Here is a 26,866-nt window from a genome sequence, read left to right as displayed (position 1 = left end):
CCACCACCACACACCTGAGCTCGGTATTTTCGGCCCCTTGCAGTTGCGCCTGCCTCTGCATGCACTCGTGACTGCCTTTCCCCTCCCCAGCAGGGGGCGCTGTTGCGGCGCTGTTAGTTGTCAGTGTCCCGGGACGTGCGCTGCCAGTAGCAGAGCTCCTCCAACTTCTCACCAGTAGCCAACATCAACTCGTAGGAGCGGGGCGTGGACTCCGACCGACTATTCCCTGCTCTTACATTTTCAGGAGACGACCGACTTTCGGGATATACAACAAAAAAAGAAACCGATCTATCCGCAGCTGGTAAGAGTTTTGAGAACGTTTTTGTATGTGAACTAGTTTTCTTTTCCTATTGCGGCTGCTTGAAGTGTTGTTATGGGTGTCCGAATTGACTTTGACTTTTTTAACAATAGATTTTCAAAGTGATCTCAAAAGGCCAGCCCACCCTGTTTTAAACGGGGGTGGATAGAGCCAAGGGGAAATGTGGCAATGTACAGCTTTTTTTTTTCTTCCTCATAATTTCATTTCTATGGACTCTGTCTGGCTTTTTATGCGTCTTTGCGCATCAGATGGTGTAAATGTTGCATTTAACAACCATGAGGCTATGACTTAAAGTTTGGTTTACTGTTAATGATTTTTAAGGAATGTGCTGTTACCATATGACTAAAAGACAAAACATAAAGTACAGACGTGAGACATATGTCAACACCTTGGGGAATGAATACGTTCATTTGATATTATGGACAATGACTTAATATAATAAGTGACATTAGACATCAATCACTGTCTCTGTTTGCCTGCCAAAAAGCAGCCCTGGAAGATGTACAGTGCATAAGAAAATCATTTGAACATATGTATTTGCCATAGTTATTCAGGAGGGGAAAACACAAACTCTCTTATTCAAGGAGTCTTTGTTTTTACCAACTTTTGCAGGCTACATGTTCCTGATCTCAAAAGAGATTGAAAGAGCAAACGTTCCAGAGAGGCAACCCACAGCATAAGCATGGATGACATCTTCACTCAGTGTCGAGAAGGGAATTCTGTTGCTGTCCGTCTGTGGTTGGACAACACAGAGAATGACCTCAACTTGGGGTAAGCGGATTATTATCTGCACACACTTCAGTCATATTCACGAAGCTTTGAAGACGACCGACTTTATCATCTCGATCTCGCTGTGAAGTCTGCGCAATAACAAATTGAGTACAGTCCTCTAATGAATGGGGCTGACTTAATAGCAAACGTACCACATTTGGTATGGCTGGTAAGTGAGTCTGTGCTTGTGTGTGTGTGTGTGTGTGTGTGTGTGTGTGTGTGTGTGTGTGTGTGTGTGTGTGTGTGTGTGTGTGTGTGTGTGTGTGTGTGTGTGTGTGTGTGTGCATACAAAGCAGTCCTTGGCACATTAGAGGTGGTCAAATAGTTTCCATATTGTGCTCTCCCTGCACTGCTGAACATCACTCAGCTTTGGTAATTCCAGTCCAGTCGTTTTTCCCTCTTCTCCTTGGATTTCTCTCCTTATGATGTCATCCCCAAAAACTGTGAGCGTCTAAAAGCAGTGGGTGATTTGTGGAGGTTGTGCAATGACGTAATTTCGTGATTCAGGCAGCAGAATATAACCCTAAAAACTCATCTGGAAAATCACACAGACACTTTTGATTATAGTGCTGAAATGACTTAGTAGAACTTTAGGAGTTTGGAGTTTTATACTGTTGGAGAGGCAAAACAACCAGTTTGAAGATGTCTGACTGTTGTCTAGGAACAAGTTAGGGCTTTTTTTCTATTTCAATTCGATTTAATTTATTATGTATAGCCCAAAATCACAAATCACAAGTTGGCCTCAGAGGGCTTTATCATCTGTACACATACAACATCCTCCGTCCCGGACACTCACATTGGCACAGGAAAAACTTCCCTACAAAAACCCTTTAATAGGGGAGAAAAAAAATGTAATAATAATTAATTAATTAGTGATACTTGAACTTATAATGGACATGAGTTGCAGCCTTTTTAAAGCAATGTTTAGACTAATCAGAGCACTTCTGCCTGTTAACACAATTTCCTTGCCAGAAGGGAGCTACAAGATCTCATTGCTAAAGACCTCATTCTTAGGCCAGGCCATATATGTGCAGTTTGTTGACGTTGACTTTGAGGGCTGCAGAGCTGCTAGCCAACCACGCAACAGCCAAGGCCATTTCCTCTGTTCAGCTCCATACAGGGCCAGGCCCTCGCTGACAGAGCTTCTCAGGCAGCTAGCTGCAGTCCCACATAAACATCTGAGAGACCAGTCATTATGCTGGAGGCCTGCTTTAGCTGTTGAGACTAAACTGTGTCCGTGTCTTTCTTTTCTTCAGGGTATCCAATAATTTGTACTTAGTGTTGTGTTGGTGAGAAAATGTGCTTTTTCTCCCATTTTTGATGCTGATAGTAGGAACTGGAAAAGGAATCCAGTGGGACAATTATTAAATACCATTCAGATCTCCCCTGGGAGCTGTTTGTGCGTGGGTGTGTGGGTGTGTGTGTGTGTGTGTGCTGGAGTGAGTTACACAGGAAGACACAGTGAAGAAGAGAGAAGGAGACTCTCAGAGAATGTGTTGCAGAGAATTCCACTGTGTATTTTCCGCTCTGTTGTTCCTGAGTTTTTTTCCCCCCATGGTACTTTTTATAGCACACAGGGTTGGTCCGACTATTAACTGTCTGTCCACAGAGCTGGATCAGAATTGACAGAGAATGTGACTAACTGCTATTTCACTTCAGTGCGAGCTAGTAGTGCAGCTATTTCCTATTAAACAAAGTGTAGAGCTTGTGGCTTTGCAGGGACTTGTGAGAAGCCCTAAGCAGCTGCTCCGGGGTCAGCTAATGCAAAAAGGAGTCACTTGGGTGAAGGCTTCAGTAACACAGAGGTGATAGCTTGGCTCCTTGTAGACTGCAGCAGTGCTATGTACGCTGTCTGCGTCTTTGCATTTGTTAGCAGGCATTCCGGCTTGCACGGACATATTTATCACCAGGCCCGTCGTCAGATGGGTAAAGGCTGCCGGCAGCACGAGGAAATGTGCTAAATAAAGATTAGTAGGTAGTGGTTGTGAGAACCTGTGAGAACATGTGTGGCTGTGTGGCGAAGAGCAAACCACACAGTTTTGTATTGCGACAGCTTGTATATGCTCAGAGTTGTTAAAAGAGCACCCTATGCATTTTTCCCAAGTATTGTCATTTTATAAAAAACATTCTTATTAGACCTTAAAGTGTTTATAAAGCAGGTTCATCATAGCGTCCTCCTTTGCTCTTCATTCTCACCGTGTGTCTTGTGTTCTAGTGATGACCATGGCTTCAGCCCCCTCCACTGGGCTTGCAGGGAAGGGAGGAGCGGAGTTGTCGACATGCTCATCATGCGAGGTGCTCGTATTAATGTGATGAACCGGGGAGATGATACTCCATTACATTTGGCTGCCAGTCACGGACATAGAGACATTGTGGCAAAGGTAAATCCACGATATGGTTACAACTGGACCGTTCAATATTTGTTTACATTGTCTGAGGGGAGAAAACTTGCTTTGTTACTTATTTTTCTCACTCTGTGACCTGTGAATGCCAGCTGATTCAGTGCAAAGCCGACCCCAATACAGTCAACGAGCATGGAAACACGCCACTTCACTACGCCTGCTTCTGGGGCCAAGACGAAGTGGCAGAGGTGCAGTACAACACACACACACACACACACACACACACACACACACACACACACACACACACACACACACACACACACACACACACACACACACACACACACACACACACACACACACACACAGACACTCCTGTTCTTTAAGCAGAATCTGTTGTGCTGAAAATGCCCTCTTCTGGGGAGGAACTGACACTACAGTGCACTTTTTTGTCAGTGTCTTTGCTTTTAATCCAAAACCTAACCTACCCATAACCCCTCTTTATTAGGACTTGGTGACCAGTGGTGCCCAGGTGTGTGTATGTAACAGGTATGGACAGACACCTCTGGACAAGGGCAAGCCTCACCTGAGACAGCTGCTTCAAGGTCAGAGGTCATTTATGGGCTTTTAACATCCCTACAGGTTTATTCCTTAGGAAAAGTAAATAATTATACTGGAAAAATAATATTATATATATATATAAAAAATATTTTTGTATCGTTATTTCTTTTATGTAGAAAAGGCAGAGAAAATGGGCCAGAGTATGATCAAAGTACCCTATAAGGAAACGTTCTGGAAGGGAACCATGCGAACACGACCTCGTGAGTAAAAAATTCACTCCATGAAAGGTACAAATCATCAAATCCACTCAGGATGTTTGATTATTCCCGTTTTGGCTCTTCCAGGTAATGGTACCCTCAACAAGCAGGCTGGTATTGATTATAAGCAGCTTTCGCTCCTGGCAAAGATCAATGAAAATCAATCTGGAGAGGTCAGTTGCACTCCTTTACTGCTGTTGCAGTCTTTTTCAATTTATTTTTAGTTCCCCAGTTGTTTACCCGCCCATGTGTTCTGTCTGCAGTTATGGCAGGGTCGGTGGCAAGGGGATGAGATTATAGTGAAGGTGCTTCAGGTGAGAGACTGGACCACCAGGAAGAGCAGAGACTTCAACGAGGAGCATCCGAAACTCAGGTAATTTACACATCGTTTTTTTTTAACAATGTAAAGGTAAAGGTGGTGGTTTTGGTTGACCCTTAAGGGTATTTCTTGAGATGTCTGGACTTCATGTGATCACGTGCCGTCAATCTGTTTTTCTTGTATAAACTAAGGCTAATGCATTTGGTTCTGCTGTCTGGTTCTTCAGAGCCTGTTTGTATGAACCATACGCAGTCTATGAGCATTTGGAATGACTATCACATCCTGGTAAACAAAGTCCTAATGTGAGGAAGGATGTGATCGAGTGTCTGTGGTCAAAGATAATTTATGATCTGGTGCCGGATTCTTGTGCAACAAGGAGAAGGTTTTTCATATTGTTAGAGGTCAAGGAGTGGGTTATGGATGGTTTTGTGATATTACAGTTCTTGGCAGCTGTCTAATGTGGGATGTGCTCTACTCTACAATGTGAAAAACAAATTCCACAAACCTCCATCCATCACAGCAAACATTAAGTTTCAGTGTGCCCCCACACAGACCTCTGAATTTAGTGAATCATTATTGACACATTTATGGCTGTGTTTTGTTGCTCATTTTAAAGAAGCAACTCACAAGCAAGTGTGACGTGTATTCACACAGAAATAGCCTAATTCATCAAAACAAATCACAACATAAAATGATGTTATATCTAACAGTGTAAATCAAACACAACATAAAGGGAAGCATTTTAACATATACCTAAATTGGCCCGTGTTTAATCACTCCAACCAACTTCAGACCAACTTTTAAGTGACAGAAAATAAAACTCTCAACAAAACCTTAATAGGACAAAAATGAAGAATCCTTTGAGCAGGACAATTCAAAGAATGACCCCGCAGCAGGAAGGCTGAGTGTGGAATTGGGAGAACTTGGCAGTGTGCTTTCATGTTGGCTTCAGTTCTCTTAAGAATTGTAGCACACATGAAAGTACTTGGGGTGAGTATGTGCTGAAAAATTCAAAGGATACATATAATCTGACATGTACTGCAAACATAAAAGAGCTTCAGTTTAACGTTAAAGGGCAAAAAGATGATACAATTGTGGTGCATGGGTTCTTGAAGACTTTTCTTCATTCAGTTCAACTTTTTATGACATTTCTTGTCTTAATTGGTTTTCTCTAATGCGGTTTCCTCCCCACAGCACAGTTGTTTATTCTTAATCATCTGAGAAAGGCCTCCATGTTTTAAGAATATATGACTGTGTACTTTTTAACATTTACATTCTCTGTTTCTATCATGTCTCCATAGGATTTTTTCTCATCCAAACATTCTGCCTGTCCTTGGGGCCTGTCAGTCACCTCCATCCCCTCACCCCATCATCATTACCCACTACATGCCATACGGATCCCTCTTCAACATACTGCACCAGGGCACTAGTAAGTACTTTGCATTTATATACAAAGTGGAAAACACTATTGCTGAGGATTGCTACTGTAGATGGATGGCACCACACACCCATCCTCACCCCATCATACTTTTAACTTTTCTCCCCTCCTCCTGCGTCTTCCTCCTCAGCTCTGGTGGTCGACCAAAGCCAAGCGGTGAAGTTTGCATTGGACATTGCCAGTGGCATGGCTTTCCTTCACACCTTAGAGCCAATGGTTTCACGGCTTTACCTCAACAGTAAGCATGTCATGGTAAGACACTACTTTACTGTCCACAAATACTAGCAATAAGATTTTAGTTTATTACTGCCTCTACGCCAACTCACAATAAAGGTGATCCCGTGACTCGTTGACTAGCCGGGCATTTGATTTGCAGATTGATGAGGACATGACAGCCAGAGTAAGCATGGCAGATGCTAAGTTCTCCTTCCAGTGTCCTGGTCGTATGTACTCCCCAGCATGGATGGCCCCTGAAGGTATATATATTCCTTCTTTTTTTCCTTCTTTGTTCTCCTGCCATCCGCCTACTTCCACCTCTCATAAAGCCTTCTTCTCAGACTTTATGAGTCATGTAGTAAGGAACATGCTGTACTGTATAATTTAGTTCCCAGTTAAGTGGTAGTCATCTGGTGTGTTGCTGTGTTACAGAATGAAAACAAACCAAGAAATAAGTTATCCTATCGTGTTTGTAAATGTGTCTTTGTCTTTCTTGTTTGCAGCCCTGCAAAAGAGGCCTGAAGACATCAACAGAAGATCTGCTGACATGTGGAGTTTTGCTGTGTTACTGTGGGAGCTGGTTACCAGAGAGGTCCCCTTTGCGGACCTCTCACAAATGGAGATAGGCATGAAGGTGAGTGGGTGTGGTATTTATCGACCCACTGGCTTGTTTGTATTCTCAGGTGTCTGTATCCCTCATAAATACAGCTCCATACCTTCAACATATAGAGTTTATTACAGGTTTTTAACTTTGTATCCCCCTCCCCATTCCTCAGGTGGCTCTCGAAGGTCTTCGGCCAACCATTCCACCAGGGATTTCCCCTCATATCTGTAAGCTGATGAGGCTCTGCATGAACGAAGACCCAGCCAAGAGACCCAAGTTCGACATGATCGTCCCCATTCTGGAGAAGATGCAAGACAAGTGAAAGCCTTCACAGAAACCTGTACACTCTTGTTACAATGTTTGTTTTATCATCAAACCACTTCACTTCAATAATGTATCTGCTAAGCCACTGTAAATAATGTCTGAGACCACTTTCGCTACACAACTTAAACAAAAGTATTATTTTGCTGTTTTTTGTATAAATTAAATTTGAGGTATACATGTTCTTTAGCCTATGTGCTCATTTATTATGGCTGAAATATGTTCACTGATATATTGGCAAACTTTTGAATCCAATGTGGATTATATGAGTGAGTCAGACAGAAACAGATCCAAAGAAAAGTGTATAGAAACAATGCTTTTATACACGTAAGCTAATACCAATACAATAAATGTTTTATATTTATGACAAATCCTTGTTCTTTATTTTTTATTTTTTTTATTATGCGCCAATCAGTTTATACAAAAATAATTCATAGCACAAGGTCCGATTGCTGGAAAGTTTTCAGCCAAATCTTGTTGCTTTCTTCAGTGGATAGAGTTTGATATTGAGATGATTTATTTTGTAGTTCAGTTGTTCATTGAGCATACTCACTCCACCAATGAAGGCCACAAGATGGGGCTGAAAGCTTCAAGGACACTTACAGTTAGTGGATCATGTGGTTAAAATTGACTGTCAAATCACTTGTTCTAATGTCAATAATTAACCTTCAAACTCAGCTCACAGGCTGTGGATGCAGATTTCTCAAAGAAAACAATAATATAATTGAATAGCTTTGTATGATCCGTTAGTGACATATTCAAATCAAATAAATAATAATAATAATAATAATACATTTTTATTTTATTTATAGAGCGCTTTTCAGAGTACTCAAAGACGCTTTACAGACATTTAAAATCAGCATTAAAAGCTACACACTTAAAAACTTAAAACTTAAAACACACAGCATTAGTCAGACATTAAAGGTGAGTTTCTGATTTCTGATTTGAACATTGAAAGATCATTGCAGTCTCGGATGTGTTTGGGGAGAGAGTTCCAGCTATGGAGAAGGCTCTGTTGGTTATGTTGAGATGGTTATGTTGAGATGATGTATATTGGTATGGGTATGTGGTATAATCTGGGTTCATAGTTAGATAAACTGTCTTCAGATCAAGCAACTGTGTATCTGGTGCACCAACCAAACTAATGACTGCAGCTGTGAAAGCTTGTAAAGCTCAATGCATTCTCTCCTGAAGTGATCTACCAGCTGCAGCGTGTTACAATCTGCTCTGCATGAAAGGAGGTGAAAAAAAAAAAAAAAAAAAAAAAAAAAAAAAAGTGTGGCACGTGATAAATCAGCTGACTTTCCGTGACTTATACAAGAGCGAGCAGAGAGCTTCTCACGTTCAAAACAAGCAGCGTGGAAGTCGATTGACAGTTTTCGGAAGTGGGAACAACGGGACTGTGTTCAATCTCCTGACCGTGTTTGTGCCCCCTCACTCGGGTCAGACGACGAGGACCGTCCGGGGTCCGGTCCGGTCCGGTCTGCACTTTATTCGCAGGTAACGTGACGCGTCAGCTGCAAAAAAAAAAAGACTCGCTAACTTGTTTTAAAAATGTGTTTGAGTCATCTCTTCTCACATTTGAAGTGTGAAACTGCACCTCTGGGTGTTACTTCCTTGACGCTTTGTCGCCCTTTTGTCTGCTTTGTCCCCCTTTTGTCTGCTTTGTCCCCCTCACACAGGCTGCTCACACACATTTCTCGGAGGACTCAGCACGATGAAGCTGCTGCCGCTGCTGCTGCCTTGCTTTGGGCTGATCACCTGCACTGTGCTTGTACTGCTGCCGGGTTTGGGCTCTTGTCATCCTGCACCGACCTCAGACCAGCCCAAGCTGGTGTTCATGGAGCAGCTAAGCCGTCGAAGTGTGGGCTTTAACTGGAGGAATGTCTCCTGTCAGCTGTGCAAAGGAATCTTCACCATCCTCGACGTCGCCCTCCTGGTAGTGTTTTGAGCATTTGTCTCTTTACTCGGGTTAATAAAGAGGATGTTGAGAATGTGTATTTATAAACGCAGTTACACTTCACTTCACTTGCAAGGTGGTTTTGATACATCTTGTTCTCTTCATGTAGTCTAAGTTGCTGGTTAAGTAGGTACAAATAATGTAGTTTAATAAAAAACAACCTTGCTATCTTTAAAAAGGGTATATTGTTTAATTTGAAATGCAACTGCTAAAAAAAAAAAAAAGGTGTTTATTTAACTTTAAGGATCACTCTGTATTTTTGTTGGATTGTATTGATTTATCATGTCTACCACTGAATTTTTGGGCCAAATGTGGATGTGACACTCACCCACATATGGGGAAAGTCCAGTTCTGTGTGTGTGTGTCTGTCTGTCTGTCAATGGCTTACAGAGGTTGACCTAAAAAATATGCCTTGTTAATGAACAGATTTTTTTTTTTTATATTCAAATAAAAAGTGAAAGAACTATAATTGAGTGCTGCACTTATCCAACATTGTTAATTGTATATAATGTCAAGCATTACACTGTGGTCTGGTAAATTGAAACTGTAGGTGCAAACTGATTTCAGCGTGACTTGTTTTTCAGGAAGTTTGTAAGCATCATGTCTAAGGACTTTTTTTAACGTAATCTTATTTAATTGTATTTGCACACCTTCTCTCATCCTGCTCTGCCTTTTTGTTACCTCTCTCCTAGAGTGACATAAATGAAGAGCGAGTGGCACGCGCCGTAAGGGCGGCATGTATCCTTCTCCATCTGGCCGAAGAGCAGGTGTGTCGAGACATAACGGAGTTGTTCAGGGATGACTTCATCCGGGCTCTGCAGGAGTCCTTGCTGTGGCCCACAGAAGCGTGCGCCCTGCTTGTTGGCTCTTCCTGTGGCAAATTTGACATCTATGCCCCATGGAACATCACCCTGCCAAAGGCCCCAAAGCCCCCTGTTACGCCACCCTCCCTTCCCAAACCTGGCTCTCCACAGAGCAGGGTCCTGTTCCTAACTGACATCCACTGGGACCAGGTGAGTGTCACTGAGAGATTAACCAAAGCAGAATTTAAAGGAAATAAGTGCTGGTTATCTGTTTGATACTGGCAAATTTGGTTAAACCCCCCCTTCTTTACTTGTGTGATTTTAATAATATGCAATTTTATTTGTAGTGCCTCAATGTTAATCTATCACAACATGTGTGCATTAAATGCAGTTTCAGGGACCACAATCTACCCTCCGAAAACAAAAGGGGAAGTTACTGATTTAACTTGAAAGTAAAGTTGTTTTCCCAGGGAATTTGGAATGACTAACAAGAAATCGATTGGAGTTTTTTTGGTCACCTGACTTTGCTTTGGATCAAGCCCTGCTTTTCTCCACTGACAGGAGTATTCAGCCGGCAGCGCTGGAGACTGCAAGGACCCTCTGTGTTGTCGTAACGACTCGGGCTCTCCCAGCTGGCGAAAGATGGAGGCTGGGTACTGGGGTACCTACAGTAAGTGTGACCTGCCTCTACGGACAGTGGAGAACCTCATGGAAAATGCAGCCAGAGACGGACCCTGGGACTGGGTCTACTGGACCGGAGACATACCAGCGCACAACGTTTGGTCTCAGACCAGGAATCAGCAGCTGTCAGAGCTTACAGGCATCTCCAGGCTCATCCACAAGTAATTTTCCTAACATTCCTTGACATAAGATAAATGTAATTGCTCCTTTTACACATAACATAGTGGATGTGTACTCTAGCCATTACTGCTGATGACTGTACCACTGAGCTAGTATTTAATAGAATATCCATGTTATTGGTAATGCTATTGGAATTTCTGGATAAAGCAGTTGTGTGAATTGAATCTGGGGGGGGGGCCTTGTACTCTGACTAAAAACACACTGATTACATATGGGCTGGTATTTGCTGCTGCGTTATGTCTGGTGTTTGTCATGTGTTACTTGAGGGCTGTACTACGAAGCAAGTTTACATACCTAGGATATCTCTTTGATAAATCTGGCTTCACCAACGGTAACAACCGCTGTGGAGTTAAGCGGTTGATAACCAACTGTGGTTATCAACCCTGTAAGTCAACCCAGGTTTCAAAATGTTGCCCTGAACTTATTCACATAACATGGGCGGTGTTTGCAGTGTATGATCATTCAAAAACATAAACAAGACTACTATCAGCAGAGCAACACATTTTTCAAACTAAGGGCAAACAAAAATCCTAGACCAGTACAAAGAAGTTAAACGCATAATTCAGGCTAAAAGACCGGGTTAGGGCTAACCCTATTCTGACGCACAGTCCTCTGCACAGCAGGTATATGAGCACGAGGGTTGAAGTTCAGGGTGCAATGTAAAGCCAAAGTAGGATGTCCCAATTGAATGCATACTGCATGCAACAGTACTTGATTTGTAAGAGCAGCTGCAGTACGTAATAAGAAGTGTGATATTTGTGTAGAACTCTCGCATAAAAATAGTGGCTTGGGAAAGCCAAAAAGCACACTCTTGTCCTCCCAAGACCCTCTGATGATCCCTGCACAGAGCTTTGATTGGTCAGTAAGTGGTGCTTTTATACACTTTGATCTGTTATCTTGAACATAACCTACTTTTGAAGCAGGTCAGGTGTGCAGCATAAGTTACCACGGCGATGTACCCTGGTAAGAAGTGAACAAACCAGCGCGGTAACCCTAAAACCCAGTGTTGAACCATAAGTTGCCTCGCTGACCCTGAATCATGCTTCATAGTACAGGCCTCTAGAATAGATCCAAACAGCTATTGACTCTCTTTCCCACTATCTTCTGTCCAGACACCTGGGGCCTAAGGTGATAGTTTACCCTGCTATAGGGAACCATGAGAGTACACCAGTGAACAGCTTCCCCCCACCATTCGTTCATGGCAACAGATCCTGCGCCTGGCTCTACAATACAATGGCGGAGGAATGGGCACCATGGTTACCAGAGCAGGCTTTGAAGACTTTAAGGTGCATATTTTTATCATAACAAATGTATTGTGTGACAGTGCTTTGCAGGTCATGCCACCCTGTAGATCAGGTGTAGGTAACAAAGCAAAGGGTTTATTTTAGATCAGGAAGTTGTTTTTGTCAGATGTTTGTTTTACCTTTTGTTATAGTTTTCATACACATTTTTTTTTTGCAATCAGAATTAGTCACATTTCTCAGAATATTGTTCCCTATAAAGAGGATTTTCAATTTTGATGGGCCATCCAATGCTGAAATTATCTTTGAGTCCTTCAACTAAGTCTCCTGATTTGAATTTCAGATATGGAGGATTCTACACGGTGGAGATTCAGCCTGGCCTGAGGGTGGTCTCTCTCAACATGAACTTTTGTGCTCGAGAAAACTTCTGGCTGATGGTGAACTCCACTGATCCTGCTAACCAGCTGCAGTGGCTGGTCCACATTCTCCAGGAGAGTGAGGACAAGGGAGAGAAGGTGAGTAGAGAAGCAAAAGGATGACTGGAGACATTGGGCCTGTTTGGTCACTTAACAATGTGAAGCCAATCCAACTCTTAATGTGGTCCATGTTCCACCGAAGTTACGTGCTGCATTCTAGATGTGGGTAAAGTCTCTATGGCTTTTCTATTTCACTTCCCTATAGTTGCTGGTATTGAGCATGAGATTGCAATAAAACATTTCTTTTTGTTTTTATTGGTGCAATACATGTCTTCTATGTGCTGTCATATGCTTTTTTTTAATTTTTATTTTTTTATTTTTAGGTGCATATAATTGGTCACATTCCACCTGGCCTGTGTCTTGGCAGCTGGAGCTGGAACTACTATCACATTGTCAACAGGTAGCTACATTGATCATTTAAACTTGAAGATGCCTCAGAACAGTGTGACATTGCTGTAGTGCAGTAAAGACAATTGGAGGAGCAGTGCATCTTTTTTGTGCCTTGTTTACTTGCTGTTGTCACTGAGGACTTGAAGTTCTGAGCACTCAGCAGTGGTATCCTGTTAATATACGATGTGAGTGTCCAATAGATGTTTCAAACCGTTGAATGTAATGTGGAACATTCATTTCCCCACTGTCGGTTTCATAACTTCTGCATCAATATTCTAGCTGCCATCTACTTTCAGTATAATGCCAGTATATTATATATCAATCCATAGTGTTAATAGTCTGGGGCTCTTTGGATAATTTGCACAGGTTTTAGTCAAATAAAAATGTGACTTATTACTAGCAACGCTTATGTCACTTCCTCATCGTTTGCATGGCTAGATCTGATTTCTTTTTTTGTGGTTATGTGTGTCAGCTTTAGTTTATTTTTATTTATTTTCAAAGTTCAGTGACCTACTGTGGTTGAAGTTGCTGAATGTGACAGAAGGGAGAAGTTGTGAAGGTGTCACTTGTTTAACATCCTCTTTTTTTTTTTTCTTTTTTTCCCCAGATATGAAAGCACAGTGACTGCACAGTTTTTTGGCCATACACACATGGATGAGTTCCAAATGTTTTATGACGAGGCGACCATGACCCGCCCATTGGGAGTGGCATTCATCGCGCCCAGTGTCACTACCTACATTAATCTTAACCCAGGTGACTTCATAAACTGGTTCAATGACCTCCCAACATTTCAGAAGCAACACACAGCTAAATAATGTCATTATTTTTTCTCTTTCCAGGTTTCCGTGTCTACTACGTGGATGGGAATTACAAAGGCAGTTCCAGGCTGGTGCTTGACCATGAAACTTACATCCTCAACCTCACAGAGGTCAACCACGGTCCAGGAGCGGCAGGTAGCCCCAAACAGAACCCCAAATGGACACTGCTGTACCGCGCCACCGAGGCATACGGTCTGAAAAGTCTGTTCCCTTCTGACTGGGACGGGTTGTTGCGGGCCTTTATCAATGACGACCGGGTTTTTCAGAAGTTCTGGTACTTAAGACATAAAGGACATGTGTCGGCGCCCTGCAAGGAGACATGCAAAACCACAATGCTCTGCTTTCTGCAAAGCGGGCGATACGATGAGCTGGAGCAATGCGACTACATCAATGGTTATGGAGGAAACTTGGCACGGGCTGCTAGAAAAACCCTCTGTTGACCAGAGGAAGTTTGGAATGATTGTCTGGGTGACACAAAAAGTATGACCAAATCTGAAAATTGTGCCGAAAAGTGTATTATTTCCTTCTGCTATTTGTTCAACAAGGATTGTATTTGTTTAATAGCAAAGTCACAAGAGTTACTGATCATCTCTGAAAGTTTATGGATTTTGTGAGCCTGACATGTCTGAAGAACTCTTAGTTATGCCTTGTGTTATCAGTAATGTTTTTACAAAGACATCTAACTGATTGTGATTGTAACAGGCCTTGGGTTTGTCAACTGCTGTTTTGCAAATGCCAATTTGGTAATGGCTGCTCGAAATTGTCCTGAAAGGTGGTGTGCTTACTTGAAATGCACAGAATTGCAGGAGTCATGATTTTTGCAATTTCATTGTATTTTGTGCCTTGTATCAGGAAAAATGATGTTAAACATATCTATCCTTAAAAAAATCTTGTGACTCTAAAATGATCTACTAGAGAATAGCTTGAACTAAATCTCAAAATGATTCGTCCTTTAGGATTATCAAGATGAGCTTTATAACATCCTAAAGCAGAATTCAAACTAGAATGAGAATTTCTTGTAAATTGTGACGGTACTTTCTGTTCCACAATGCGTTGTAAAGCCTATCAGTATGTCACTTGGTTTATTGAATGTGGTGGATTAATCACTTCTCAGGTTTGAGCTTTGCGGAGTTTATTAAGCAGCAAAGGTATCTTTGCACAGTCATTTTGACTTCATCAGTTTTTTTTTTTTTTTTTTTTTTTTTGTGTAGATTTTTTTCCAGTAAAGTATTTGCTTTAAATCGGAGCACCATCTGCCTCAGAAGAGACTTCTTTAAAGCTAAATTCAAACAGTTTTTTGGTTGGTTTTTTTCATTGCGGTTTAATGCTGTCTGCACTTTTATTGTTCGGCTTGTTAACTTTCAGGTTTGATAGAATCCAAAGTGTGACAAGCATGGGAAGGTTATCAGCTCTTAGTCAAGGTGACCTGTGGTGTAACATGAGCATGACAAGGAATGCAACTTGTAAAATGAGCAACAATTTATGAGATTGTATAAATTATGAATAAAAGATGTTATCTGATACCGTTTGTCTACTTGTTTTTTTTTTTGCTTTGAGGTTACAAACATTGAATACAAATTAAAAAGTACTATACATTTGTTTAATTTTTCCTGCCTCTTTCTTGTGTCTCACACAGGACACTAATGTGCTGAAATGTTAAGATTAATGTTATCCATTAATATATTATGCATATAGGTACATGTATATCTACATAGCTCTGTCTGTGTCATGATAACAATGTCTGTCTATGTTGTGTAATTGTTTAATTAATTCTGTCTTTAATTGATCAGGTTTTAGGACAGCTCTGTCCATCTGCAGGCTCAAAGGCCTTTGTGAGCAGAGACCTCTCCACAGGCTGAGAGGACCTCAAGCCGATATGAGATGCAAGAACCTGAAGAAGTGCCTTCCTCCACCTGGTTTCTGAAATACTACAAATATGATTGATTGACTTTGAATCCTGCACACCAGATCTTCCTTGTGGTTCTGCCTCTTCTCTGGTATTCCGTTCCTGGTCCAACTACAGCCCTCCTGTGTCATCCAATGTGCCATGCAGCTCCGACCTGCGATGCACCAACGTGCTGAAGATTGATTCCAGCAAATATTGAGAGCAACCGACTCTTAAACTGGCCAAGATGCCCTAATGACCCCTGCTGCTACAAAGGGGGGTGAAGAGACGACTCATCCTCGTGCCCAGAGAGAGAGATGAAGACGAGGAAGAACGGTTCAAGCCGAACCTCAACGAAGAAGACGACCAGGTTACGAAGATATCAGAAAAAGACGAATTAACTGCCACGGAGCGAGAGATGAAAGAGTAAATTTAAAATGAATAAAAATAATCTTAGATATAAATATCTTAGACCAAAAGATCTAAATTAGTTTTAAATTAAACTAATATAAAGATGCTTCACAATCTTCCCTTCCCTTCTCAAACTCTCAGCTGCTGAAAGGTTCCTAAATCATTTGAACAAAATGTTATGTAACACGTCAATCGACAAAGTTGATTAATCAGTCAATGATATGAGTCACTGATTCTACCTGGTCACATTCAATCCTTTTCATTAGTTGTGGTTCATTATTCTGTTTACTCTTCATTCTATTTGTTATTCTTTCCCTTTATTCTGTGTATTTTATGTTTAGTAGTTTAGAAACATAGTTTGTCTCATAAATATTTCATTTATAAAGAACTTGATCATTTGATTGTGTGTATATGAAATAATAGGTCAATGTACGCCTCGAGAAGACCTCCGTAGCAACCCTGAGATTAAGATTAGATTGATTAATATCACATTTTGAAGATTTCACTATTTTTCCAAAATAGGGTGGCGTCCAACTTTAGTCCAGAGATACTCATTTAAGGGTTTCTAAATCCTAATTGAGCTATTTAAACTAGTTACATATCCTGATATTAATTACTTAATATATATTAAAACTGCTACCAGCAAAAACGCTACATGTAAAATGAATTAACAGTTTATCTGCTTCCTAGCCTTTTTCTGAAATGGCAAATACAAGTCACATACAGATAACCGACGTACCTTTCTTGAGGAAACTGAAAGTGTTGTAAACTGGTATGTGGTTTGCACTGTTGCCTCAGTGAGCACACTTCCGTCTGATTCTCTTTGCTAAGAAGCCACTGTGCATTTAGTAGACATGGTGCATTAGAAAAATATTTTTGAATCTACTAAATAATTCAGAGGGGATTAATAACACTGGGGAGTAGTTCAAGACTCAAACAGCCCAGCCTCTTAGCATTATGATTTCATCAGTTGCAAATACATTTTAGATTTTTGGACACCCAGAATAGTCACAACACACACATATCAACTGATTCTCTGGAAAACATAACATTTAATGGTAGTTCTTCCACATATCCTTTCATCATACATTTCAGTTTAAGTGCCACGATTCATCAGAACAACGCTGCAGTCTACAAGATTTGATTTAGTGGAGGACTCTGCAACCCTCAAGATCAAACAACATTTGAACATAACTAAGTTTAGGCCTCTCATTCATTCCTTTAGTGTTCAATCTACCACTTTATGCTCACCATCCATTATTTAAATTGCAACAGTAACAAGCCATTTAATCCTTTTCATCTTTCTAAAGGGCTTTTATTATGGTTCTGAGAAGAACATAGTTACACCAAAGTCCTCTTTGTACAGGTCCCACATCTTCGGTTTGTGTGGGTTGTCCAGCTCTTCCCTGGGAAGAAACAGCCTGTGGAGAGTTTGGAGGGAATGAAGAGTTCACAGTCAGCACTAATGTCAAAAAAGTTTTGAAAAACTATCGAGTCAAGAGCTAAATAAATCATTGCATCATTGACATACCTGTTGTCCTCTATGAAAGACGTATTGAACCAGAAGTAGAACGGAACATCTTCGTATCCTTTTGGGAGACCCTAATGGGGATGATGAACACAAAAGGAGAATCATAAGACACTTAAGCTAAACACCTACTTACATATGTAGTTTGTCGATGTAAATGAAAGCACTCACAGCACTGGATTCAAACATGACCTTCACATCCCCTTCAACCACAGGCCCATTCTGTAGGCTGATGACTGCTGCATTACTGCCCACATCAGGAAATACCTAAAAAAAAAAAAAACATTCACACATTCAACAAATAATTGGTCAGTATGACCTGATGAATGCATGTGCTGAGTGAGTGACTTACTTTGCAGTTTTCCTGTTTGGCACAAACACATTGAAATACCAGCTCTTTCTTCACAATTATCTTAACCTTGAGATCACTGCCATCACCTTTACCCACACCTGGTTAAAAGCAAAAAAAAAAAAAAAAAAAAGATATTAGCAGAGGAACAAAGAGATATGTTAAGGATAAAGTTAGGTGGTTTGCAGGGTTTACCTGCTATCGAGTGGATGCGGATGCTCTTGATCATGAGGCTTTTAGGTGGAGGCAGCTGTCTGTTGAACTTGGTCTTCATGATCTCGTAGTACCCGACGTACCGGCTCTGTGGTTCACACAGACACAACACAGAAAACACATCTTTAAACAGAGTGGTTTTATGACAAAAACTAATTAATTTGCTCTTCTGACAGTCCATTCAAACTGTCTTAAACTGTCAAGATTGATGAGCTTATAGCTAAATGTATGATTCATACTGTATGTACATTATACAAATACATATTATACACAGTATGTAATGTAAATTATGTTACTGCTAGGGATTGTAGTATCTTTCAAACTATTTTGATGGCAAAAGTAATTTCTATTTGTTGCTTTCACCCCTTCTGTCAGCCACAGTTGAATAGTACTGGGAGGCACCAGTGGCGCCTTTTTTTTTTTTTCTTTTTTTAAATTCTACACAAAGACCTTAAGAAGTTCTAGATAAATGCTTCCATACTATGTATCTCGCTCTAACCTGAGAGGGCGTCTCCACTCCCTGAAATTTGGAGCTCTGACTCTTGTCCGTCCTCCTCTCCCCAAAATAGTCCAGACTGTCCTGGTGGACAAACAGAAATGAATATCAGGAAGGGTGAGAAAAAACATTTGCTGATTCATTTACCCTTGCTCGAATAAATCTCAAACTACAAGAGACGTACCTTTGCACTCTCAAACTGGTCACTGTCAATAAACCAGGTGCACACCATAGTACCTGTGCGACCTGTGAAAGAGAGCAGTAGCGGGTAAACTAAGAGTGAAATGTGCACATTTAAAGCACCGGTATCCAAAATTAAAGTATTTTATTCACAAAATGATATTGAAACAAGTCGGGATCTTTGGCATCACCTTTCCCTCCTTTACAGTGAATAGCGATGATGTTTTGGGGATCAGCAGACATCCACTCCCTCACATTCGCCGTGTATTTCAACATGTCCCTGAGACAGATACAGTAGCAGACAACAAATTAAGAAATTGAGATAAGATGGCAAACTATTGTGCAACATTTAATGGCAGGTTATTGATACATCCTGTTTCTGTATGTATTCAGTCTACTAAGGCAGTAAACATGCCTATAATAGGATGAGATAAGCTTTATTGTCACCACCAGCCATAGTGGTCAATAATGTCACATCAATATCTTAACTTTAATCCGCTGAATTGCAGATCTGTAATCTAAATTACTTCAGTATAATTACAAACAAAAGGGACAGGAATCACAACAGAAAATGTTACTCACTCCAATGAGGGGACGTTGTGGTCATCAATGAACACCCGTTCAACCTTGTAGTGGAAGAACTGGGGGTCATAGCCTTTCTCACCTGGAAACAAAGTATGAGAATAACACGTTTGTTGTAGTTCTACACTAAGGGGAATGCAGTACATGTGATTGGAGGAGGTGCCAACTTACTGCATAGGTTGTAAACTTTATAGTGGCCTTCATGTTTAGTGTCTAGGAACCTCGCCACCTCCTACATAGAAAGAGAGCAGGAATAGGTTAAGACTCTTGTGGAGGTGTGCGTGTGAATACTTAGATGTCTATGGGTCAACTTTATGTTGGAAGGGTTAACTTTGTAACAATGTTGCATATGAATTAATACATTTTTAAATTGCTGAGTGTTACTAGATTGAAGCTATCTAAAGTGTACACTGGCTGTGTCAGATTTACCTTGATTGGATTCCTGTAGAATGACTGCTTCCCAGAGGAGGGGAAAGACATGGCAATGACGCGGTCTGAAGAAGTGGGTAAAGATGCAAACAGATGTTCCATTTCTTTAAGGCTGAAATTTTTTGACATCTATATGTATTTTCTGACATGCATTTATGTTTGTTTTTTTCGGCATTACACAGCATTTAACATCTACCTGTGACATAGGTAAGGTCAAGGTCAAATCCATCCTTTTGATAACGTCGCTTGTTCTCAGAAACCTGAGAAAAATAACAAGGCAATGATCAGGAAGTAGTAGACATCTTTCTTCTCTTTTCATGCAAACTCTAATTGTACACAGCTGGGATCCTCCTGAAGACTCCATTTAACTTTACTACTTTAGGGAATCACAGTTTTCAATGCATCAATGGTGACGATCTTACCATCCTCCTGGTGACCTTCTCCAGCTCTTTCCTCTGAGCGGCCAGTCTGAAAACCCTCACCAGGATTAATATTCTCAGGAAACGGAGAAAATTCACCACCCTGATAAAGAATGAAAAAATATATATACTTATGAATCATTAAAACAAACATTAAAGTTTTAATGGCAGTGAGTATAATGTACGCTACATTATTTTAAGGTATTTAAAAAAACGAATTAAAAAAATATGGTCAATTATATTTGTAAGTACTGTAGTGTGATGTTGGAGTTAGGTAATCTGGTGAAAAAAATATTACATTCCTATTTTAAGATATCGGTATAATCAAAATGCTAAATATATTTTTTTATGATTTGAGAGTAAACCAAATTTTGAGAATTGTGTTTCACAATCTCATAAAATCATTTTAAATAAAAAAGAATCCACTGAAGCATAGCATTATTATAGCTTTTACCCTTGCATTAATTTACAGTAAACAGGTAAAGGATTTTTTTTAATTATTATTATTGTTCCGAAAGGGTCCCCACAATTTGGTAGTACTACTGTACAGCAGGATGCTCCATATAGGCTTTTTTAAATTAAATAATAGTCCTGCAAACCCACACCGGTGTTTTCTATTAACCTGGCTGTCAGATGGAATCTGGGAATTACGTGATGTCCAAAACTCTTTGGACAAAGGCGTAAATGGTCACACACTACCTTGTGCAACAAAACCATCAGGAGACTGAGGGAGATGTTGAGTGAGCACAGTTTGCACACAGTTCTGAGAAGAGGTCTAATCAAACAGCATAAGTGACACCTGTGTGGATGGACTATGCTTGTGCGGGGGCTTTAAATCAGCAGAACATCAATCTGAGGATCATTATCAATGAATCTCCAGGTACTAAACCTAAACCTTTATACCCAAATCCAAGTATTCTTCCAGACCACACAGAGCTTCCAAATTCTTTTCGAATTTTATAATTCTTTATCCACAACAAATGCACCGAAGTCTAACACACACACACACACACACACACACACACACACACACACACACACACACACACACACACACACACACACACACACACACACACACACGTGTGGGCCATTTCTAGTAATAGCTGGGAATGCAGGTACCTGGGGATGAGGTGGGTTCCTGACATGTCAGTGAAGGTGTAGATCATGGTGACCACCAGCGTGATGACCACAACACAAGCATCTATGATGTTCAGTTTGAAGCTGAAGTAAACTTTGAACCTATAAAGACACAACATGAGTCAATTAACACGCTACTTATAGTATGTGTGTGAAACTAAAATGACTGTAGTAGAAAGTATTTAGTAAGAGATACTCAATACGTCCCCCAAGGAACAGCCCCAGTACATGCTACACATTTCCTGTCCAGCTTCCTCTTCAGAACTTCCTGTTTAACAGCTAATCACACTGGATTTCTGCTGACAGGGGACTCCGGGAATGTTTGAGTCACTTTTTTAAAAACATTTCTTGAACTCACATTCACTAGCAAGCAACTGTGCAGAGATAACTGAAGGCATGGATAAACTAAATGTGAATATTCTAATACAGCCACACCACGAACTAGTGACTGAATTATCCCCCTTCTAACAAGGTGTCAAAAAAATAATTAACATAATCTTCACAAAAAGGTAAGATTTAGAAGTGGCTATACTCACTCACCCCTCCACATAGACCCGCAGGAGAACGTCAGCGAGAAAGAAGAAGGAGATGGTGAGGGACACGGCCTCTAAGGCATTTCCAACCTCTCTGCTCTTGGCTGGCAGGGATATGTCCACAATCACCAGCACAAAGTCCACTAGGATCAGGATCACGCCAAATATACTGGACGAATAGACGGAAAAACTTAATGATCATCAAACACTACCAGGCAAGGAAATAATCATCATTGGCTAAATATAATCCCAAAAGTGTTCCAAAAACAGACTTACCGAAATCCAAAGGACGTAACAAACGGTGCTATCTTCTTCCGGATATTGCTGCAAAGGATAAAAGAAAGTTTGCCACTAAATGTTCTCCTTCTGAATATAAGTGTTAATTAAAAAACTGTCCGCAGTCCAAGCCGTATACACTTACTGATACATTGTGTCTGGGACCACAATTTCATCCTTTCCATCGTCAATCTTAACTTTAGCATCCTCCATCTTTGCAACGTTCCTAATAGATAATTAGATGACACAAACATGATCAAATCCTCACAAATAGCAGACCGAAAAAGACACCATCACCACATCCACATACAGAGCTAGCCAGCATACACGGCATTCCTCACCCATTCACACCTGAATCCGACCCTGGACTGAAATGGACAGAGGACATGATGCGTGTGTGTCTTCCTTCTTGCTTTGTTCTGAATGTGTAGTTTCTGCATTTGAAAACAAAGAGTGCAGAAGGATTAAACTCCTCTTGTTCAGCATGTTGCTACAAAGTTACAGTGTAATAAAAAAAAATAAAAAGAGAGAGAGAGAGAGAGAGAGAGAGAGAGAGAGAGAGAGAGAGAGAGATACATCCAGAGGACAAAACCTTCTGTGTGCTTTCCTGATATAAAATACTGCATCTTTCACATGAATCTGAACTTTAATCAAACCTTTAAAAACAGCATCAAGGGTGCATAAGTGCTTCCTAGAACTAACCTAGCAACCAGTGTGTTAATGAAGTTAGTAGATGATGCACAAAAAAACACACAAGAAAATACTGCTAAACAAAACGAGTCACCCACAATTCATTATTACCTCTGAGAGAAATGAAAACAAACCAAGATTTAAGCACACAAAGCACCTGGATCAGCTGCTCTGAGCTCCCTGCCTCAGTGCCTTCCTCTCCCTGGACTGTTTGTTTATCCGTTCAATCCCCCCAAAAAAACCAAAAAACCAAGCGAAACTGCCGCAGCTTGCTTACCGTTTGGACTGTCATTCGTGAAATTATACAGGAGTTTGTCTTGTGACTTCTTCTTGTGAGGACAAAGGAAGACGGTTCAAAGGTTAACCGGGTAGATTTTTTTTTTTTCTCTCTCTCTCTCTCTCTCTCTCTCTCCATCCACTATTCCTCTTGGGTTTTTTTTTTTATGCAAACGTAGCGGTTTCAGACTTCCTGGAGCTCAGTGAAAATCAGCCCTGTTTTTGTTTTTTTTGTTTCCTCTTTACTCATCTGTGCTCTGGTTTGACACGAAACAGCTGACTGACTCTTAACATAAGCATACCTGTCCAGAGCTTTTGTAACAGAAAGTAAAAAAAAAAAAAAAAAAAAAGGAAGATAAAGCCGATTCACACCTCCCTCCCTAACATCTGGTTTCCATTAAACGCGCGTTCAAAGTCTGGCTGCAAACGTGTAAAATGTTAAAGGAATGATCAACATTGACAACGTTGTGTTGGAGGAGTGCTTTTTATTTGCAAATACGTGGGAAAAGTTTGCATAAGTTAGAAATGTTTTTTTTCCAGTTAGAGGTGAACTATAAACAAAAAGTTCAACTTTGGCAAAAACCCAGAGAAATCCTAAATTAAAGGTAAAAGAAACTGCAGTCTGAGGCAAAACAATAACCAGTAGACTACAAAACCAGTATTTAACTGTACTCTTTTATACTTTTAATTGCTCTTTTAAAACCAGGATTTCTAAGTGCTTAAAACTAAATGGCTAACTTTTATATATATATATATATATATATATATATATATATATATATATATATAAATGTGATTTTATATGGGGGAGCCATATCTACAGCCTATCCAGACAGCAAGTACTATGCTTCATTTCATACTGAACTGAAGAATTCCTTTGGATCTTTTGACTGTGGGTTGGGTATACAAATATATAGGCTATATATATTTTTAGGCTCTGCGAAGTTGGCAGATTCTAATCAACATCTCCCCCTAAATCCCTTTTTATTTGTACGTGGTTGCTGAACCCTGTATTGTTTTGCATATGCACTCTTTTTTTCTATTCTGTAGAACTAGCATATACTAGTTTTATTGTACACGTACAACAACGTCCACTTTCAGTCATCGTTTTTTTTTATTGAACTTGTATTTGATACACATTTTAGAATGATTTTGTTTACCAAAATCTGAAAGGGAAGAAAATACTGGTTAGAAAAAATACAAAGGGCAGTACTTCTGGTATTTAAAAATTTGGAGTCCTCTCAACAATTTCTCTCCATGAGGGCATTTTCAGGTCTGGGATCAGCTACTCTTCCCAAATACCATAAATGTTGACGGAGAAGGAAAACGTCAAACTGGCTGGTTTGGCAAGGTTGGATCCTCTAATGTGGACCATGCAGAACCAGCCCAGCCTATAAATAATATACTGACACATTTTTAGAGGAAAAGAACACTGAACCTGAAGCAAACAAGGGGAGGCTTCGTGAAATGAAGGTAGGCTTGTGGTGCATATATTTTTGAAGAAAGTTTGAAGAATTGTAGTATTTGGTGTATCTTATCGTGTTTAAAATTTCAGACTGTTATAGCAACAAAGGACTTTTTCCCAGAAGTCATGGCAGTGCTGCTGTTGTTGGCTCTGGTGTGCCCAACCATGGCCTCTTCTACACCGTTGTCAGTAAGTAGCTTATTCTAAACTCGTTAAGGGCTTCAGTATCTTCAGTATTTTTGTATTGATGTTGAAAATGGAAAACATTTGGTTCAAAAAGAATAAATTGCGGGCAGTGCTGTATAATAACTATAATTCCTAGAAAGACCAGAGAGTCCAAATAAGTCAAATCTGTTTCATAGATGCCTGCTGTAGGTGTGGCCTCTCTTGTATTAAAACAACAGTAGAAATGTCATGTTTAACTTGAAATTGGTTTTCATCATTGAAGGCAGTGGAATCATGCGGACCAGAGGCAGCAGCTCTCATGCGCAGCATAAGGAAACTGGAGAATAAACTATTGATTGGGGATTGGCAGGTTGAGCACTTGCAGATGCACAAATACTTCCGGCCAGTTCAACCTGTGTTGGCAAATACTAAACCTGAATCTGACACAGCCCCTGGTGTAAACCACAACAGCAGTGGGACATTAGACAGCTCTGATATGACATGGATTAAACCACTTCCACCAGCAGGCAATTTGATTGTCTATGACAAAGGTAAGCAAAGCTCACATCATTTCATATGAGTGTTTGGGTGTTTATTTTAAGTAAGAGTTTGAAACATCAAATATACATAGCCTACATTTCATGAAATAATGATGAATGTACCTAATATTCAACATGAAGTAAGTGTATTATGAGTAACAGTGATAAGTATGATAATCAGGTATCTTTAAAGCCCTTTCAATGCTATCTTCCTAGACTGCTCTGAGCTGTTTGACAGACTGAGACCACCAAGCGGATTCTACCGCATCAGACCCAAATTACACCAGGAACCTTTTTTGGCTTACTGTGACATGGAGGATGGAGGAGGGTGGACTGTGTTTCAGAGACGTCGGCATGGAAAAGTTGACTTCAACAGGTATTTAAGCAAAGAAACTAGCCTACGTACAGTATATGGAAGTATTATACATCTTAAAATCCATGCAAAGCATCAGATTACAGTGTAGGAGTTGTGTAGGTGAACCTCACAGCTGTTTCCTGTTAGCTCATATATTTGCCTAATTCTCATTCCAGAGACTGGGTAGACTACAAAGATGGCTTTGGAGACTTCAAACTGTGGAATGATGAGTTTTGGTTGGGGAATGAGCGCATGTATTCGCTACTCTCAGAGGGTCAGAAATTATTTAAATTCCAGAATATATTTTTATAAGCAGTATTTTATTTTGAAATATTTTTTTCTTCAATGTTCTGCCTGGTTTGCTGTTTTTTTCTTCTTCTCATTTCTTGCCTATATTTCTGTGCCCTGAAGGTAAGAACCTGGTGAAGATTGATCTAATGGACTGGGATGGACAGAAAAGTTACGCATTTTATGAGAACTTCAAGATCACCGATGAGGCCGTAAGATAAACAGTTGTTTACAGTTCTATTGGTCTCACAAGTAACTGTGATTTCCAACAAACATCCCTTCCCTTAATGCCTATTCCAGGATAAGTATCGTCTCCAGTATGGAGTGTATAGCGGTAAAGCTGGAGATGCTCTTACTAGTGGTGGGGGGATGGTGGAGCAGTGGTCTGCTTGCCTCAGCGGCATGCAGTTCAGCACCAGAGATCAGGTTAGTCATCTATCCCTTTTTTTTACCAATATATCATGTTATACTTACAATGTGCAAATAATGACTGTGATAACACTGATGACGGTCATTGACAGGACAATGACCGCTACCTTCAGGGCCACTGTGCTGAGGAGAATAGTGCAGGTTGGTGGTTCAACAGGTGAGACCTTTCAAGTGTGTATCACTACTTGTCAGTTCTCAGTTTTGTTCTGCCTTGATTTTTTTTTTTTAACAGTTTAAAATACACTAAGGTTGAATTGCTTCAATTTGTCTTCAGGATAATGTAACATCCTTGACATTGTGTACTTACCTTTTATCCATAGATGTCATGCTGCAAACTTAAATGGGAAGTTCTACCGCAGAGGGAAGTACAAGGGCCCGAATGACAATGGTGTGGTGTGGGGGACCTGGAGAGGCCTTTGGTATTCCCTCAGACACACCACCATGAAGGTGCGGCCTCTGGTTTTCTTGGATGTCACAGGCAGTGGAGCAGGGGAAATGTAAAAATGACAGGCTTCATA

The 26,866-nt window shown here is 40.5% G+C and overlaps 4 protein-coding genes across 6 annotated transcripts; 3 read left to right on the top strand and 1 right to left on the bottom strand.

The window, feature by feature from the left end:
• Positions 1-170: 170 nt before the first annotated feature.
• On the top strand, positions 171-7,522 carry ilk (integrin-linked kinase). The gene is made up of 13 exons (XM_054625719.1): positions 171-301; positions 932-1,090; positions 3,306-3,471; positions 3,585-3,680; positions 3,944-4,040; positions 4,173-4,256; positions 4,341-4,426; positions 4,517-4,626; positions 5,874-6,001; positions 6,141-6,262; positions 6,387-6,486; positions 6,730-6,860; positions 7,003-7,522. Exons 2-13 carry the CDS (start codon positions 1,002-1,004, stop codon positions 7,150-7,152), a joined length of 1,359 nt encoding a protein of 452 aa, XP_054481694.1. The 5' UTR covers positions 171-301; positions 932-1,001; the 3' UTR covers positions 7,153-7,522.
• A 917-nt stretch (positions 7,523-8,439) lies between these two features.
• Positions 8,440-15,223, top strand: smpd1 (sphingomyelin phosphodiesterase 1). The gene is made up of 9 exons (XM_054625445.1): positions 8,440-8,651; positions 8,834-9,090; positions 9,804-10,124; positions 10,476-10,756; positions 11,888-12,061; positions 12,360-12,531; positions 12,816-12,892; positions 13,490-13,635; positions 13,722-15,223. Exons 2-9 carry the CDS (start codon positions 8,869-8,871, stop codon positions 14,138-14,140), a joined length of 1,812 nt encoding a protein of 603 aa, XP_054481420.1. The 5' UTR covers positions 8,440-8,651; positions 8,834-8,868; the 3' UTR covers positions 14,141-15,223.
• Positions 15,224-17,028: 1,805 nt separating this feature from the next.
• tpte (transmembrane phosphatase with tensin homology) lies at positions 17,029-23,252 on the bottom strand. 3 transcript variants are annotated; one of them, XM_054625827.1, is made up of 19 exons: positions 23,109-23,252; positions 22,483-22,575; positions 22,287-22,367; positions 22,142-22,189; positions 21,873-22,034; positions 21,315-21,434; positions 20,196-20,295; positions 19,970-20,033; positions 19,774-19,838; positions 19,516-19,576; positions 19,345-19,426; positions 18,954-19,042; positions 18,767-18,828; positions 18,586-18,666; positions 18,069-18,174; positions 17,877-17,974; positions 17,696-17,791; positions 17,528-17,598; positions 17,029-17,417 (listed from the first exon to the last, which is right to left on the bottom strand). In XM_054625827.1, the coding sequence occupies exons 2-19, from the start codon at positions 22,527-22,529 to the stop codon at positions 17,315-17,317; spliced, it is 1,536 nt and encodes a 511-aa protein (XP_054481802.1). In that variant the 5' UTR covers positions 22,530-22,575; positions 23,109-23,252; the 3' UTR covers positions 17,029-17,314. The 3 variants fall into 3 exon arrangements, with proteins under 3 accessions (XP_054481802.1, XP_054481804.1, XP_054481803.1); XM_054625829.1 differs by lacking the exon at positions 23,109-23,252 and adding an exon at positions 22,989-23,087; XM_054625828.1 differs by lacking the exon at positions 23,109-23,252 and adding an exon at positions 22,943-23,068.
• Positions 23,253-24,559: 1,307 nt separating this feature from the next.
• Positions 24,560-26,849, top strand: fgl1b (fibrinogen like 1B). The gene is made up of 9 exons (XM_054626536.1): positions 24,560-24,580; positions 24,663-24,761; positions 25,021-25,288; positions 25,493-25,652; positions 25,808-25,905; positions 26,043-26,131; positions 26,220-26,345; positions 26,441-26,505; positions 26,669-26,849. Exons 1-9 carry the CDS (start codon positions 24,575-24,577, stop codon positions 26,847-26,849), a joined length of 1,092 nt encoding a protein of 363 aa, XP_054482511.1. The 5' UTR covers positions 24,560-24,574.
• The last annotated feature ends 17 nt before the right edge of the window (positions 26,850-26,866 follow it).

This window comes from Anoplopoma fimbria, chromosome 24, assembly GCF_027596085.1.
Source record: "Anoplopoma fimbria isolate UVic2021 breed Golden Eagle Sablefish chromosome 24, Afim_UVic_2022, whole genome shotgun sequence".
NCBI lineage: Eukaryota > Metazoa > Chordata > Actinopteri > Perciformes > Anoplopomatidae > Anoplopoma > Anoplopoma fimbria.
Note: the sequence above shows the minus strand (reverse complement) of the source record. Positions and strands in the feature narration are given on the sequence as shown.

Excerpts from the sequence above, each read along its gene's own strand:
- smpd1 (XM_054625445.1), top strand. The coding sequence starts at position 8,869 with ATGAAGCTGCTGCCGCTGCTGCTGCCTTGCTTTGGGCTGATCACCTGC. Across the intron at positions 12,893-13,489 it reads TACTATCACATTGTCAACAG|ATATGAAAGCACAGTGACTG; the intron begins GTAGCTACATTG and ends TTTTTTCCCCAG. Across the intron at positions 13,636-13,721 it reads CTACATTAATCTTAACCCAG|GTTTCCGTGTCTACTACGTG; the intron begins GTGACTTCATAA and ends TTCTCTTTCCAG.
- fgl1b (XM_054626536.1), top strand. Across the intron at positions 25,289-25,492 it reads TTTGATTGTCTATGACAAAG|ACTGCTCTGAGCTGTTTGAC; the intron begins GTAAGCAAAGCT and ends CTATCTTCCTAG. Across the intron at positions 26,506-26,668 it reads GCAGGTTGGTGGTTCAACAG|ATGTCATGCTGCAAACTTAA; the intron begins GTGAGACCTTTC and ends TTTTATCCATAG.
- ilk (XM_054625719.1), top strand. The coding sequence starts at position 1,002 with ATGGATGACATCTTCACTCAGTGTCGAGAAGGGAATTCTGTTGCTGTC. Across the intron at positions 1,091-3,305 it reads GAGAATGACCTCAACTTGGG|TGATGACCATGGCTTCAGCC; the intron begins GTAAGCGGATTA and ends CTTGTGTTCTAG. Across the intron at positions 4,257-4,340 it reads AACCATGCGAACACGACCTC|GTAATGGTACCCTCAACAAG; the intron begins GTGAGTAAAAAA and ends TGGCTCTTCCAG.
- tpte (XM_054625827.1), bottom strand. The coding sequence starts at position 22,529 with ATGTCCTCTGTCCATTTCAGTCCAGGGTCGGATTCAGGTGTGAATGG. Across the intron at positions 22,190-22,286 it reads GTCCCAGACACAATGTATCA|CAATATCCGGAAGAAGATAG; the intron begins GTAAGTGTATAC and ends TATCCTTTGCAG. Across the intron at positions 19,043-19,344 it reads CACAACGTCCCCTCATTGGA|GGACATGTTGAAATACACGG; the intron begins GTGAGTAACATT and ends TATCTGTCTCAG.